Source organism: Globicephala melas, chromosome 3 (genome assembly GCF_963455315.2).
Source record: "Globicephala melas chromosome 3, mGloMel1.2, whole genome shotgun sequence".
Classification (NCBI taxonomy): Eukaryota; Metazoa; Chordata; class Mammalia; order Artiodactyla; family Delphinidae; genus Globicephala; species Globicephala melas.
The window spans coordinates 169,665,853-169,680,344 of NC_083316.1; the positions used below are offsets into that span (position 1 = coordinate 169,665,853).

The 14,492-nt window shown below is 65.5% G+C and overlaps 1 protein-coding gene across 1 annotated transcript; it reads right to left on the reverse strand.

Annotated features, from left to right (window-relative positions):
* Window positions 1–534: 534 nt before the first annotated feature.
* Window positions 535–12,987, reverse strand: MKNK2 (MAPK interacting serine/threonine kinase 2). Its single transcript, XM_030845719.3, has 14 exons — window positions 12,845–12,987; window positions 12,568–12,702; window positions 8,936–9,023; window positions 8,737–8,838; window positions 8,559–8,656; window positions 6,425–6,504; window positions 6,030–6,103; window positions 5,679–5,783; window positions 5,482–5,537; window positions 5,297–5,392; window positions 4,644–4,838; window positions 3,699–3,863; window positions 2,936–2,979; window positions 535–2,593 (listed from the first exon to the last, which is right to left on the reverse strand). The coding sequence occupies exons 2-14, from the start codon at window positions 12,616–12,618 to the stop codon at window positions 2,356–2,358; spliced, it is 1,392 nt and encodes a 463-aa protein (XP_030701579.1). The 5' UTR covers window positions 12,619–12,702; window positions 12,845–12,987; the 3' UTR covers window positions 535–2,355.
* Between the last annotated feature and the right edge of the window lie 1,505 nt (window positions 12,988–14,492).

Here is a 14,492-nt window from a genome sequence, read left to right on the forward strand (position 1 = left end):
ACAGCAAGAACTTAATCATGGCTGAGGGGATGGAGTCTAGAGAGGGAGGCGGGCCAGACATGAGGGGGAGGTTTGGAACACCGGGTTTTATCGAATTAGGTTGCACGGTCCAAAGACGTCCCTCCCCCACACAAAGCTGTTTTCCCATCTCCCTCTGGATCTGGGACAGCTGTGCGCTTGACCCCAACCTAAGCTCAGACGTGGGGAGGTGATGCAGGAAGGCTTCCGAGGACAGGCCGCTCAGATCCACCGGCCATGCTGCGAGGGAGCCCAAGCCACGCAGGAGGCCACGTGTGGGCACCTGGCCCTCGTTCCCAGCCGAGCCAGCCTTGGTGCCAGCCCAGCCCACACCTGCAGATGAGTCTTTCCCAGCCGAGGACCCAGGTGTCCTGGAGCAGAGAGAAGCCAAGCCCACCCGCGCCCCATGTGAATCGGTGACTCACAGCATCACCGGGAATATCAAAATGCCTTCGGGCCACTAGGTTTGAGCAGCTCGTCGCAAGGCAACAGAAAGCAGGGTGCGGGCGCGCAAACTAGTTTTTATGACTTTTATTAAATCCTTACAAAACAGAATACAAAATACCGGCGTTGACAGTTGGTGTAAAGGAAAACTTCTGAGCTGTATCAGTTCACCTGGTACAGTGGAGTTAAAGTGCTTGGACGTTTTTCCCCCACTTAAAAAAAATTTGACTTTTTTTTGTCTTTTTTACACATCTTAACGTTGAAACACTGCTGTGCCCCCTTCCCCCCAGCGCCAGGCTCGTTCACAGTAACGGTTCTGACCAGTCCTCCGGGCCGCACTGTCGTTGTGACAGGGGTGGGGGAGGAAGTGGCTGTCCCACCTTTGAGGGGAAAAAAAAAAAAGCTGCTCACAGCTCAGCTTTCCGGAGTAAAATGGCCATGGCGCCTGCAGCGGGCGAGAGTCCATTTGTTTCTTTTTTACAAAAAGGCAGAATCCTCGGTTGCAAAACGTGGAATCACTGATGGGCGAGAAATGATGGGGGGTGGCCTCCCCACCCCCGGAGTCTTTGGAAAGGCCAGTCCACAGATCGGCGGGCGGGCGGGACGGGGCGGTGGCCCCCCACCAGCCACCAAGGACGGCGACAATCTCCGAGACTCGGGGGACCGCAGAGACGGCACTCGAGCCCCCCACGCCTCGAGGCCCGCCCCCCCCCCCACATTCAAGTATTCGTCAAGAACAGGGAAGGGAAGTCAGCTGATGTTCTGGAAAACTAACGAGACAGGACGAACAGCTAGGAGCCGGAGGGCGGTCTGGGCGGCTGCCCGCGCCCCCAACCCCGGCAGAAGCCCGTGTGCACGTGGAAAAGGAAGCCTGTGAATTGCATAGAGTCTCCCACCCGAGGACGAAGGGCGTCAGAGTCTCCCCAGCCCGGCGGGTCACGCGACGTCTGACTCAGGCGCGGGCGGAAGGGGCGCGGCAGCTGCGGCCTTTTCCTGAAGGTGGGCGGAACAGAGACGCCGCCCTGGGGGGGTCCCGCGAGACCCCGGGGACGGGGCTGAGAGAGCTTCCACGCCAGACCCGAGGGGCGGCCGGGCAGGACGTGGCCGTGGTCAGACTGAGCCCTGAGAAGGGGCACTCGGGTGCCCGGGTCGGGGGTCCGCGGGACCCCCACTTCGGCTGACGGGGGCCTGTCCGGCTCCTCGCGCTTCCTCTGGCGCCCCCATTCGCGGGTGGGCACTCCCCAGTGGAGAGGCCAGGGGAGGGGCCCCGGGCAGCCGCAGCTTAAGGTCAAGGTTCGAGGGAGCCCCGATTGTCAGTCGGCGGGGGCTCCAGCGGGCGGCGCCACCCCGCCTGCCCCCAGCCCCCGCCCTTTGACAGGGGAGACGTGAGAAGCCCCCGGCCCGCCCGGGTGTCTGAGGGGAGGGAAGGAGCTACCGTCTCGTCGAGGGAAGGTGGGTGGGGGTCGACCCGTCCCTGAAAACACTGTGAGGGCCGGGGAGGGGGGCGGCGAGGTCCCGCCGGCTCGGGGAGACGCCACGCCCTCCTCTCCTGAGTCACGCGTGCGGCGGGGAGCGGCCTTCACAGTACCCGGCGCATCCCGGGCCGGGGCGGCGGGAGGGCCCCACCCAGCCACAGGCCCTCCGCTCTCCTCCCCGAGCGCCTGCTCTGCGTTTAACACCATTGAAAGGGAAAAAAAACAAAACAAAAGGAGGGGAACAGGAAAAAAAACCCAACAGCAAAAACCTTATATAAAAAGACCCCCGAGCTGAGCTTAGCGCCTCGGAATCCAGCCGGGGGAGGGCAGCCCGCTGGTCACCCGCGGGCAATAGCTTAAAAAAATCTTTAGACTTGACGGGGTGAGGGGCGGCCTATGTACAAAGGGAAGGAGAGGATCACGCGTGGTCTCCCACCAGGACCACGGGGGCCGCGGACAGGCTGGCTCGCTGCCGCCGCTGGGCCAACTTGGACTGGGAGGGCGGGGACAGCTGCAAGCAGCGTGAGGTAGCTCGGATGACCACGGGCTGCTCCTGCCCCGCCTCCTCGGCCGCGTCCTCCTCGCGCTGGGCCAGCTGCCGGTTCATGGCAATGGCCTCGGCCGCGAACGACGTGAGGTCTTTGGCGCAGCTGTTCCTGGGGACAGGGTGGGGGGTCAGCAAGGAGGGGGAGGTAGCCGCCGGCCCGTCCCCCCTGCTTCCCTCGGGACCCCCGGGGTCTGTGCAGTGCCCTGGGGGAGGGGCTGCACGCCCCAGGAAGCCCCAGACTCCGCAGGGGGCGGGAGGGGCCGGCGGACTGGAATTCGCGGTGGGGTCACAAACTCATCACCCGGTACAAGGACACCCAAGCGCTTGGACGGCTTCCCCCGCCAAGACTGAAAGAGGATCGTGTAGTCTTCTTTAAACATCTTAACATTTAGCGCCCCCTCCTGGACCCGGGGCTCCCCGCTCGGAGCCTGAGATCCCACACGGGCCTCACCTCTGCAGGACCATGGGCGTGGGCAGGGTGTTCTCCGGGGCGCACTGCAAGGAGACAGGAGAGGTGAGGCTGGAGAGCAGAGCCCGCCCGCCTCGGGGCGCCCAGCTGGCTGCGACAGCACCGGGGGTTAAGGCGGTGCACCTGCCCGGGAACCGAGCCAGGCTGGGGGGAGGGGCGCGGCCCGAGTCGGGCGAGCGTGGTGGACGTTGCCAGACCGCGTGATGGGCGGGGCCTGCCTCTCACCAAAGCTGCCCCAGTTCCCAGCAGGGGTTGGGAGCCCGCTCCAACAGCCCATCTGCCTTGACAGTGGGGCCCCAGTCTTTGCTCCCCACAGTGCCAACTTGTATTTTTGTTAAGCCCCCTGCCCTGTTGGCCTAGGCATCTGCCCCGCCAGGACAGCAACTGGGCAGAAGAAACAGCAAGCTCTTCTCAGCTTGGTGGGGATAGAGCCTTGGACGGGGGGTGGCAGGCCCCTGCCTGCCACCTGGCTGACCTCAGCTTGACACTCTGTTCCAGGTGAGAAGAGGCCCCTGCGCCTCCAGGACACAGGGCCTGGTGACTCACTGAGAAGCAGCTCTTGCAGTCCCAACTCAACCTGGCCAGCAGGCAGTGGGGGCCTCCCTGCTGCGCCCTTGCCCGCTCTGGGGGGTCTCGATGCTGAGCCGCCTAGGGCTGTCGTACCCTTGTGCTCTGAGTCACCCCAGCCCAGTGGCAGAGGCTGGAGGCCAGCCGCCCCCCAGGCCTCCCTGGTGCTCCCACTCACCCCCTGCACCCAGGGGTGCTGCAGGACTTGGGCAGCACTCAGCCTCTGCTTGGCGTCACGGACGAGGAGCTTGGAGATGAGGTCTTTGGCAGCAAAGGAAATGTGGGCCCAGTCCTTCTCCGGAAACTCGTACTTGCCCTCCTGGATGCTCTCAAACAGCATGTTCTGGAGGGAACATGGAAGGTGGGGTGAGCTGCAGCCAGCAATGGCTGAGGCCTCGTCGCAGACGCCTGGCAGGCCTGGACCCAGAGGAGCACCGATGAGTGACAAGTTCTGTCAGGGTCCCCAGCCTCCACCAGCTGCATGTGACCTGGGCCCAGGCTTAGGGTCGGGGAAAGTGCCCTGAGCTCAGCTGGCAAGGCCAGGGGATCTGGCAGGCCAAGGAGGGCAGGGACCCACCCAACTGGCGGTGGCTGGGAGGCTGGGCCAGAGAGTGGACTCGGGGAGGCACTTGGTGGGCTCTGCTCAAGTGGGGCCCGATTTACTGAAGGGTGGCTCTGGACGGCCAGGCTCTGGGGGGATCAGGCCATGAAGCCTGAGCCTCACATGGTGGGTAGAAGGCTGGAACCTGGCCACCTCAAACCATAGGCCTCGCCCCACCTCAACTTCCTGACCCCTGACTGCTTTCTCCTGTTGGGCTGGGGAACCCAGCAAGCCTCTAGAAACCCAGAAAGGTCAGGCCGGCAGTGGCCTGTGGATGTTGTCAGTGGTTGGAGGCCAGGCCCTTAGGGGTGCTCAGGGGGGTTCACAGGCCAGCTCCTCCAGGGTGGGGGGTAGGTGTGTGCATGGACCAAGCCTTGGGGTGCACTGGGCAGGCAGGGGTGAGAGTGCACGTGTGTGTGTGTGTGTGTGTGTGCGCGTGTGCGTGTGCGTGTGTGTGTGTATGCCGAGGCAGGCCAGACGCGGTGCTCGGGGGAGGGGTGCACGGCAGGACCCCACTCGCACCTGGCAGGCCGGGCAGGCCTCGCCGCGGTCCCAGCCGCAGTCGCTGCCGCAGTGGCCCACGAAGGGCGGGTAGCCGCTGAGCAGGATGTAAAGGATGACGCCCAGGCTCCAGAGATCGCAGCGCTTGTCATAGATGCTTGCCTCCTCGCTGAAGGCCTCCACCACCTCCGGGGCCATGTACTCGGCGGAGCCGCACTGCGGGCGGGAGCGGGGGCATCAGGGCCCGCGGAGGGGGGATAGGGGGGCGCCCCGACAGGGACTTCACGGAGCCCAAAGCCAGACAGCCCTGACCGACCAATCACAGGTTGCTGAGGGAGCCAGCCCCGCCTTCGCCCTGCCGGCCAATCACAGGCTGCTGAGGGATTCGGCCACGCCCCCAACCCCCCCGCCCAATCAACAGGTGCCGGGAGCCCGCCCAGCCTCACCGCGCCCGACCACGGCCCCGCCCAGCCGCTCTGCCCGGCCAATCAGCGGCTGTTGCTAAGCGGAAGCCAGAGTTCCGAGGCCCGAGCCGCCAAGCAGGCTCCGCACCTCGAGGTTATGCAACTGTAGCCTGGCACCGGATTCGGGGGCCATTCCCGCCCTTTCCGCCCCTGCCAGCTACCCCCCCCCCCGCACCCCACTCGGGGCGCCCTGACCCCGCAGGCCCTCACCGGGGTGAGCAGCTCCGGGGTGGAGATGGGGGAGCAGTCCCCGTTGAGTTTGATGCCACTGCCCAGATCAAAGTCACAGATCTTCACGGGGGACACCTGGGCAGGGTCAGAAGGGGCTGTGAGGGTGGCGTCCCGACCCTGGGGGCCCTGGCCCGCAGGAAAGGCCACCCCCCGGTGCCCCTCACCTGGTTGGGGTGCTCACAGAGGATGTTTTCCGGCTTTAGGTCCCTGTGGGCGATGCCTGCAGGAAGAACCAAGAACCACGAGGGCAGGTCAGGGGTCCATGGGTGGGTGGACACATCTTCCAGGAGTCCTGGGCAGGTGGGCTGGGCGCAAGGCTAGACACCCAGGGACCCCTGGGGCAGGCAGAGTGGCCACTCACCTTTGTTGTGCAGGAAGTCCAGGGCGCTGGCCACATCCTGCACCACCACGCTGGCCTCCAGTTCGTTAAAGTGCCGCCGCTTGTGTATGTGGCTCAGGATGGAGCCTGGGCCAGGCCATGGAGCAGAACACACAGGGGTCACCTCCACTGCCCAACGGCCAGCACCCACCCCACCCTGGCAGGGAAGCCCCCACTCCGGCCTCCTCGGGTCCAGAGTCCTCCAACCTGAGCTGGCGTGTGGACCCCACAAGGCCCCTCTGATGTGCAGGCCCCCCTGAAAGGTTCTCCCTGGTGGCCCTAAACCCCCGGCCCATTAAGATCAGATGGAAAAGCCTGCCAGGCCCCACGTACCGCCCCGCATCTTCTCAAACACCAGGTAGAAACGGTCGTCTTCCTCAAAGAACTCAATCAGCTCTAGAACGTTCCTGGGGTGGGGGCAGGGAGGTGGGGGAGGAGTGAGGCTTCCTCAGGCCTGTGGGCAGCCACAGAACTGCCCAGCAGGGGGCCGCCTTCTCCACCCCACCTACCCACAGGAAGGCTGCGCCCGGGGCCACGGGCCTGCTTCCGCCTTGCCCACCTCGGACTGTCAGCCTGCCTGCCACTGGGCCCACCCACAATGCCCAGCACAGGGCCTGGCACATTGTGGGTGCTCACTAAGTGCTTGCTGGGGGTGATGAGGCACTCGGGCCCATTCAGCCACTGAAAGATGGCTCGGGGCCCAGTGTTGTGAGGGTAGGTCACATTACCTGTGTCCCTGGCACTGATACAACATCTCCACCTCCCGGAAAACCCTACTCCGAATGTGGCCCGGCTGCTTCTCAATGATCTGAAATGTCAGCGGGGGGAGGACACACACACAGACACCAACTGGGTCAGCCAGACCCCCTACAGCCTGAGACCCGCCCCCCCTCCCCTGCCAGAAACTTCCCCTGTCAGAAACTTCTCCTGTGTCACGCGTGAAGCTCGTCAGAGCTTACATTTTGAAGTTCTGGAAAGCGGAGCTATCCTATGGGGGCCCAGAATTTACTGAAAGTCAATACTGTGGTGTCAGAACAAACTGGGGGCAATGTGTTTCCCCAGAGGCATCACAGGAGGGGCGAGCGGGACAGGAGCCGGTAGCTCTCCGCCCCTGACTGCCACAAGCCTTGGGGTGTATTTGGGGCCTGGAGCCCCTGCAAGATACTCCTTCAGGGCAGCAGGTTCCTTAGCCTAGCGGCCTGCTCTCCCTGACCAGGAGACTGGGGGCCACTGTGCTGGCTCACACACCACCCAGGGGACTAGAGGGGCCTAGGGGCGCCTGGCTGCCGGCCAAGACATCCCATTTGCCTGGGAACCAGTCTGGACAGATGCCCCAGCCCCGTAAGCCCAAGTCTGTTTCAGGCCAGGTCAGTGGGCACAGCGCCCAGGACCCCAGAGCCTCAGGACAGCAGCCCACACCTCTGCGCCCACCCCGTCTGGCGCCCAGGAGCCCTAAGGACAGGAGGGCCCTGGGCCCACAGCCTGGGCTGAGCCGCTCCGCCCCCGAGAGGGGCCAAAAGAAAGAAGCGCGCCAGCTCTTTCCCAGCAAAGCCGGGCCGCACACACACCGGGGACCTCTTCCCAGGTTGCACCGAGGGCCCTCTCACTAGGTGGGTGGGCGGCCTGGCTCACCACTGTGCCCAGGGCTCCCGGCCCACCAGCAGCCTGGGGGAGGGGACGCGGTGTGCTCCACTGGCCAGGCTCCAGCAGCAGGTGGGCACGCACATCCACTGGTCACTGGGGCTCGGCCACCACCCTAAGCACTGTCCGACCTGTCTAGTGACAAATACACCTGCCCCACAGAGGGGCAGAACCACCAGATGCCAGGGCTCCTTGAGATAATGCCAGCAGCCGTGCCCTCCTGGAGTTACCTGAACCTCATTCCATCCCTTGGGAATGTGGCTAGGGCCCCCCACTCCACGGAGGAGACAGCGGTTCCTCTTGAGAGGGGATGGCCTTCTGAGGGGTCACACACGGTACAACTAACCCAACCCCCTGAGCCTTGGTTTCCCTGTTCATCAGAGTGACAGAAGCCAGGCTGCCCAGCAGGGGCCTTAGGAAGGAGGACACTGACCGTGCAGAATGAGCTTGATGCCTGCTAGGTGTGCAGTCCTATGGCACCATCACCCACCCAACCCGGTCGCTCCCAGGGGGTGGGGACCACAGCCACCCTGGTCACCACGCTTCCACCAGGGCCTGAGGCTTCCGGGCCAGCCCGCTTGCCACTGTGCACCTGGCCCTCCTTCCTGGGCAGCCAGCCTCCCGTTACCCCACCCAGCCCAGATGCAGGGTCACGAGGGAAGCCTGGAAGGCTTTTTGGAACGCAGGGTCTGACGCCCGGCCAGGCAACGCAGGCTGCGCAGGCGCACACTGGGTCAGAGGCGGCCCAGGGCTTGCAGGAGGCTCTTGCAGGCCTTCCCTGGTCTCCCCTGATGCCCAGCTCCCCCAGGGCCCCGAATAGGGCACTGCCTTTCAATGTTTGTAACCAGTACAGGGAAGCATTCGTCATCCCTGGGGACAGGGGCCTGGCCCGAGTGACCCAGCAGGTGAGCATCAGCTCTGACTGAAGCCCCCAGTTCTCGGCGGTCCCTCTGGCACCAGGTCCTTGGCCACCTGTGCAGCGGGGCCACCCCTTGTCACTTCTCACCCGGACTTGGGGGCTCAGCCCAGGCTGACCTGGATTCCCAGGTGTGGCCTGAGTCACCAGCCTTGAGGCCATTTTTAGACACTGGTTTTCCCCGCCTGCCAGTCCGGCAGCTCAAATGCCAGCTCCCCTCCTTTTGCCACCCCTGGAGGGTGCCAGATCCCAGGCACGGCTGGGGAGGGGCGAGGGGGCCGCCCAGGTGCTGGGGCCTGTCTCACCTTGACGGCATACTCCTGGCTGGTGATGAGGTTGACGCAGGTCTGCACACGGGCGTGGGCACCCTCCCCAAGCACGTCCTCCTGCAGCTGGTAGACGTCTGCGGAGCAGGGGGCCAGTGAGAGTCACCCTGGGCCGGCCCATCTCCCCGACGCCGCTGCCCCCGCCGGCCCCACTCACCTTCGAACCTGCCTGAAAAGCTGTCGGTGGCCCGGCACCTCTTCTTCTTCTTGCTCCTTTTCTTGGCATCGGGGATGTCGATGGGCTGGCTTGCAGGCATATCTGTGCAGGGGGAGCTAGAGGTGAGGCCCGCCTGGCTCAGGAGGTGGCCCAGCCCTCTGCCACCGCCAGAGGCTCGCCCTCCCCTCCAGCCCCTCACCAGGGCGGGCCGGGCACTCCAGGACGAAGTCAGGCTCCCCGTGGTGGACCTGGTCTAGGGAGAAGGCCAGTTCGAAAGGATTCTGCCCCTGCAGGAGAGGAGAGGACAGAGCTCAGGCCCCAGCCCTGCGGGGCAGCTGCACCCAGAGTGCCCCAGTCTCCACGTCCGCACGCTGCGGAGCAGAAAGCCTGGCTCTGCCTGACCACAAGGAAATGGACCTTTCACCCCCAGCCCAGGGCCCTCGGGGCCTCTGGGGAGGGGGTGTGGTATGGGAAGAGGCCAGACGCAGGCAGGGGAGGGGGTGCCGCCTCCCAGGCCAGGCCTGAGTCGCCGTGGGGCACCAGGCCACGTTTTGAGCCTCGGTTTGCTCACCTGCAGGATGGGGCCAGCACCACAGCATGGCTGACCGCCCGCGCCCCTGCCGTGCCCCGGCGCAGGGATCAAAGGCGCAGGGCAGCCAGTGGGAGGGAGTGAGTCAGCGGCTTCCCGGAGCGGGGCTCCCAGCCAGGCGGCCCTGCCTGCTTTCCCATGGCTTCCTGGTCTCAGTCTCCCCTCTGTGTAATGGGGCACCACTGCCCTCCTTGCCTCTCACTGTCCGCTCATCCCCACTGCACCTCCCGGCCCGAGACGATTCCCGCCACCACACCTCTGCTCCTGATGCGCCCACAATGCGCCCCGTCCCCCAGATCTGCGCCTCTCTCCTGGTCCGACCCCTCGCTCGTCTGCTTCCAGCTCCGCACCGCTGGGACCCGGCTCCGGGGTATCACGGGAAAGGCACCTGCGGTCTCCCACGTGAGCACCGGGCCGCTCCCTCGCCCGGCCACAGCCGCACTGTCCCATGTACCCTCAGACACACCAGGATGGAGCCCCTCACAGGCCGCGGTGTCCAGCTAAGGAAACAGCCCTTGAGCAGGAAGGGGCCTGCTCAAGGTCACCTGACAGCCCCCGGGACTGGGGTGGGGTGCGTGGGATCCTAACAAGGCAACGAAGGCAGCTGGGGTTCCTCCAGTTTCTGTGGATCCAGCGTGAGGACTGGCAGCCCCCGGCAAAGCACGAGGCTGAGGCTTTAAGGCTGAGGCTCTGAGGCCCCACCGTGTTTCTCTAGGAGTTTGCTCTCATTTAGCTCCCCGAATCCTGGGGGTCCAGGTGGCCAGGGCTTCAGGTGGGCGTGGGGGCCCTGTACAAACAGCAGTGGCTCCAGCTCTGATGCTGGAGGACCTGGGTCAAGTCACTGCCTCTCTCTGGGCCTTGGGACAAGGGGAAGCAGGTCTCCAGCAGGAGGGCCATCTGGCAGAGAAGGAACTCCGGGAGAGCCCCAGGGAGATACCCAGGGGCCTAACAGCAGAAGGGGCCAGGCCAGATTCCTGCAGACGGGAGGCCCGGAAGCCAGTCCGGCAGCACAGGGGCAGGCAGAGGTCACAGGGAGCGGCTGAAAAACAGGCGTGGGCCCTCCCGGCCTCGCCACCCACCCGCCCTGCAGATAGTTGCTAGGAGGCCCAGCGGGCGGGGGAAGGGAGGAAGGCGGCGCTCCAGCCTGTCGGCGCAGGATCGTCCACCAGCACCTGCCTCTGCCGGCCCAGGGGTCCGGCACCCCCGGGGAGCCAGGCACACGGCTGTGCCAGTACCGGCAGTCAGCGCTCTGAGAAGGCTCAGTCCAGGGGCGTCTGGAGGCGCCAGGTGACTCCCTCCTCCCAGAAGGAGGGGCCCCAGGGTGGCAACGTGGGGGTGATCAGGAGGGAGGGTGGACGTGAGGCTCGGGGCCAGCGGCGGCCCTCACCAGCTACTTCACCTCGGCCTAGTGACCTCAGCTCCGAGCCTGACCAGCACCCAGGGGTGACTCGAAAGGACCACGTAAGGGCATGAGGACCTCAGGGGGCCTGTCACCGACCCCACACCCCTGTGCCAACCTCCAATGCAAAGAGCTGGACCCTGGAGAGAAGAGGCGGCCAAGCCACCAAGGTGAAGGGACACTAGCCATGCCAGCTCCTGTGTCCCTGTCACCACGTGCGGGGGGTGCTAAGACAAATGCCCACGCTGTCCAAGGCTCCACTCTCCCATGTGGAAATGGGGAAAAATACATCAGAGACACCTGGCAGACGCTGCTGCCAGGCTGAGGGGAGGGAGGTGGCTGCAGCCCGAGGAAGCTTGGGGTGCAGCGGGAGGAGACACGTAGCGAGGCCGGCCTCTGGCCACCAGGAGGGCCACCTCAGAGCCAGCACTCCCGGCCCAGTGTCCCTCCAACTCCCTCAGGACTCCCACATTCCCACCTCAGCGCTGGGCTCTCGCACGGCCTGCAGAGGCCAACCCATAGTACCAGGCAGTGTTGCCAGGCCAGGCCCAGGGCTGGCTGTGGGCCTCCAGTCAGCAGGCCTTGGCAGGAGGTGGCTGGAACCATCCAGAAAGTTCGACTTTGCTTTGGCCACTGTGCCGGCCCCACGCGCTGACCCCATCTCGGCTCCCACCCAGCCCCCAGAGGGGACAGACCACCACCAGTGACGTCTCAAGTCCACCCTGCTCCCGCCCTGCCCTGAACACTTGGACGTGCCAAGGCTGTGGCTGCCCTGGGGGGAGAAGCCAGAATGACAGGCATGTGGGCAGGGGTGGGGCGCTGGCCCAGGACGCTGGCTGGACGGGCCTGGGAATTTTAACCCAAACAGTCTCAGCTCGCTCCTCCCACCCTGGTGTGCAGTTCGCCTGTAGGCGCGCGCGTACTCACACCCTCACACATGCACATACACCCAGGTCTTGCCTTCTCTAGAGGGCAACAGGTTCTTGCCCAAGAAGGCCCAGGGAAGCCATTACATAACGCGGCCAGCGGGGTGGGATGGCCGCTGACATCACTGTGTCCCCTGGGCCAGGCCCTGTGGGGTCCCTGCCTAGCACCTGCCTGCCCCCCCCACCCCCAGGCTCGCTCATCTGAGACTAGAACTGCAGCGGCCCCATGCCACAGCCGTGGGGCCCGCTGCAGAAACTTCCTGCTCCGACAGGAAATAGCCTTGGGCCTGGGGTGTCTGGGAGGTGCTGGGCTGGAAGGGCATCCAGTCCACTGCCCCATTCTGCAGACCACCCAGGAGTGTGTAGGGGAGGCCTGCAGCCCTGCCTGGGGTTCCAGAAGGAAGGGCCCCTCAGACCCCCGCAGGCCCCATGACGCTGGGGACCGGACTGTGGCCTGCTGACAGTCCCCAGCAGTGCACACTCGGCTGGGCTCTGCAGGGGACACACAGCCAGGGGCCCCCACGGGCAGGACGCCCCTCAGCCCTGCCCGGGGTTCCTGGAGGAAAGATCCCAGAGGCCCCAGGGCGCTAAGGACTGTGGCCTACTGAACTCCCCCCTGCTCACCATACCAGCACATGCCTGGCTCGGGTCGGCAGGGGACACATATGTAGGGGTCCCCAACCCGGTTTGGGGCTTCTAGAAGGAAGACCCGACAGGTCCCAGGGTGCTTGAGATTGGACTGTGGCCTGCTGACACCGCCCCCCGCGACAATGCACACCAGGCTGGGGCAGCTCCAGGCGAAGGGTGGGGAGCTGGCACGAGCCCCGGTGGGTATCCTGGGGGGCGGGCTCCGCGTCCCGCCACCGGCCACTCGGGTGGTCCAGCCCGGGGCGGCCCCAAGACGACCCGGCCCTCACCTTGAAGGAACGGTGGAAGCCCTGAAGTTCGGCTGTTTTCTTCTGCACCATCTTCTGTCCGGGCCCCGCCAGCGGGGGAGGGGACGCGGGGCCCGGGGGGCGGCCCGTGGGCGGGGGGCGGCCGGTGAGGGGACCCTGTGGGCGGGAGCAGACAAAGGAGGGCGTTGAGTGGCCGCGGCCGGCGCGCCGGGAGCCCGGGCCAGGGCGGCGAGGCTCCATGGGGCCCGCTCTCCGCGTCAGGGTCGGGGTCGGGCCGGGGTCGCTGGGCCACACTCACCGGGGTCGGGCTCGGGCCGGGGCCGCAGTGCCGCCGCCCGAGACGCGTAGCCCGGAGCCCGCTGCGCGGACCGCGCGGGGAACAGCGCCGCCGCCGCCGCCGCCGCCGCCGCCACCGCGGACTCCTCCGCTAAGGCCGCCACCGCCGAGAGGAGCCGGGCAGGCTGCGTCGCCGCCACTTTTATAGGCCAGGCTCGCCACCACCCCCCCCCAGCCCCCGCCCCCGCCCCGACGCAGACCCCGCCCCTCATGGCTCCGCCCATGCACGCACGGCGGGGGCGGGACTGGAAGGCCGCTCTGGCGGCGGGGCGTGTCTGCGCGCCTGCGCCGTGTGGTGCGCGGGGTTCGGGGGGCGGGACCCGGGAAGGGTCCTGGCGGGCGTGGGCAGGGTTGCTGGAGGCTCCGGGAGACCCGCAGGACCCTGAGACTGAGCCCAAGCCCGGCCCTGACCTCTGGCAACAACCGCAGTCTGTCGGCCGGGGCCTAGAATACACTGACTCCTTTGGGCGACACCCCTGCTCTAGAACCTGCCATGGCTCCCTCTTGCATCTCTGTTCTAGGATCTGCCGTGGCTCTCTTTTTGGGTTTCCCGATCCTGGCCCCAGCTGTCGTGCAGGCGCACCCAAACAGGCTTATAGGCCCAGCTGCCTCCCCAGGTTGCTTCCCAAGAGTTCACGTGATTGTTGGCTGGGAAAGGGGACCACATTAGGGGGTGGGGACAGACCTGTGAAGGACTGTCCTCCCGTCCTGCAAAGGAGTGCTTCGCCTGCCTGATGGAGAGAAAACCCAAGGGGTGGGGGCGACCAGGACGGGAGGCAAAACACAACCCCATTTTGGCTGGGGCCCCTGACTCAGGCTCTGAGAGAATCAGTCAGCTCTCTGTCCCCGCAGCCCAGTGGTGCATGGTCCTCAGACCCGTGTCTGGACTCTTAGTATTACAGGCCTGCGGAGGGAACTGTCCTCCCTCTCCTCCAGGCCCCAGCCTGTCCTTTCAGAGGCTTCCCACCACCCACCCCCAACTGTCCCTCAACGAGGCCTGAGCTGGACCGTCCCCTTGCCTGTTAGGCTACCTCTATTTCTGTGCTGCCCCCCAAGGCCACAGCTCAGGCCACAGGAGCTGTAAGACCTGACCTCAGCCAGCTCTGGGGTGTTTGGAGGGACCTGCAGGGAGCTCCCCGGCCAGCCCCCAGCCCTCCCCTGCCCCGTGCGTGTGCGTGTGTACGTGTGAGTGTGTGTGTGTGTGTGTGTGTGTCTGTAGACACACGTTGGCTCCAGGTGCTGGGGTGGGGCTGCTGGACTTGCCTGCCCAGGGGAAGCCTCAGGCTCCTTCCTCATCATCCCCACCCCCCTCCTTACCGGGCTGTCCCTCTCTGTGTGTACACCGTCACCTGCAGGTCTTCATGTGCTTCTGGATGGCATGGGTGTGTACAGATGCCCCTCGCCAGAAGGTCAGCTCTGAGAAAGCCCAGATCCCCGCACTGCTGGTCCAGCACCCAGCACAGGGCCTGGCACACACACAGGAAGTGCTCACTGAATAGTGCTGAAAAGAAAGGATGTATTTAAGCATGTGTGAGTGCGTATGTGCATGTCTGTGTGCATGCATATAGGGGTTGGGTAAGGGCTGAGCTTCCTGAGGCTGCGTCTGGAGC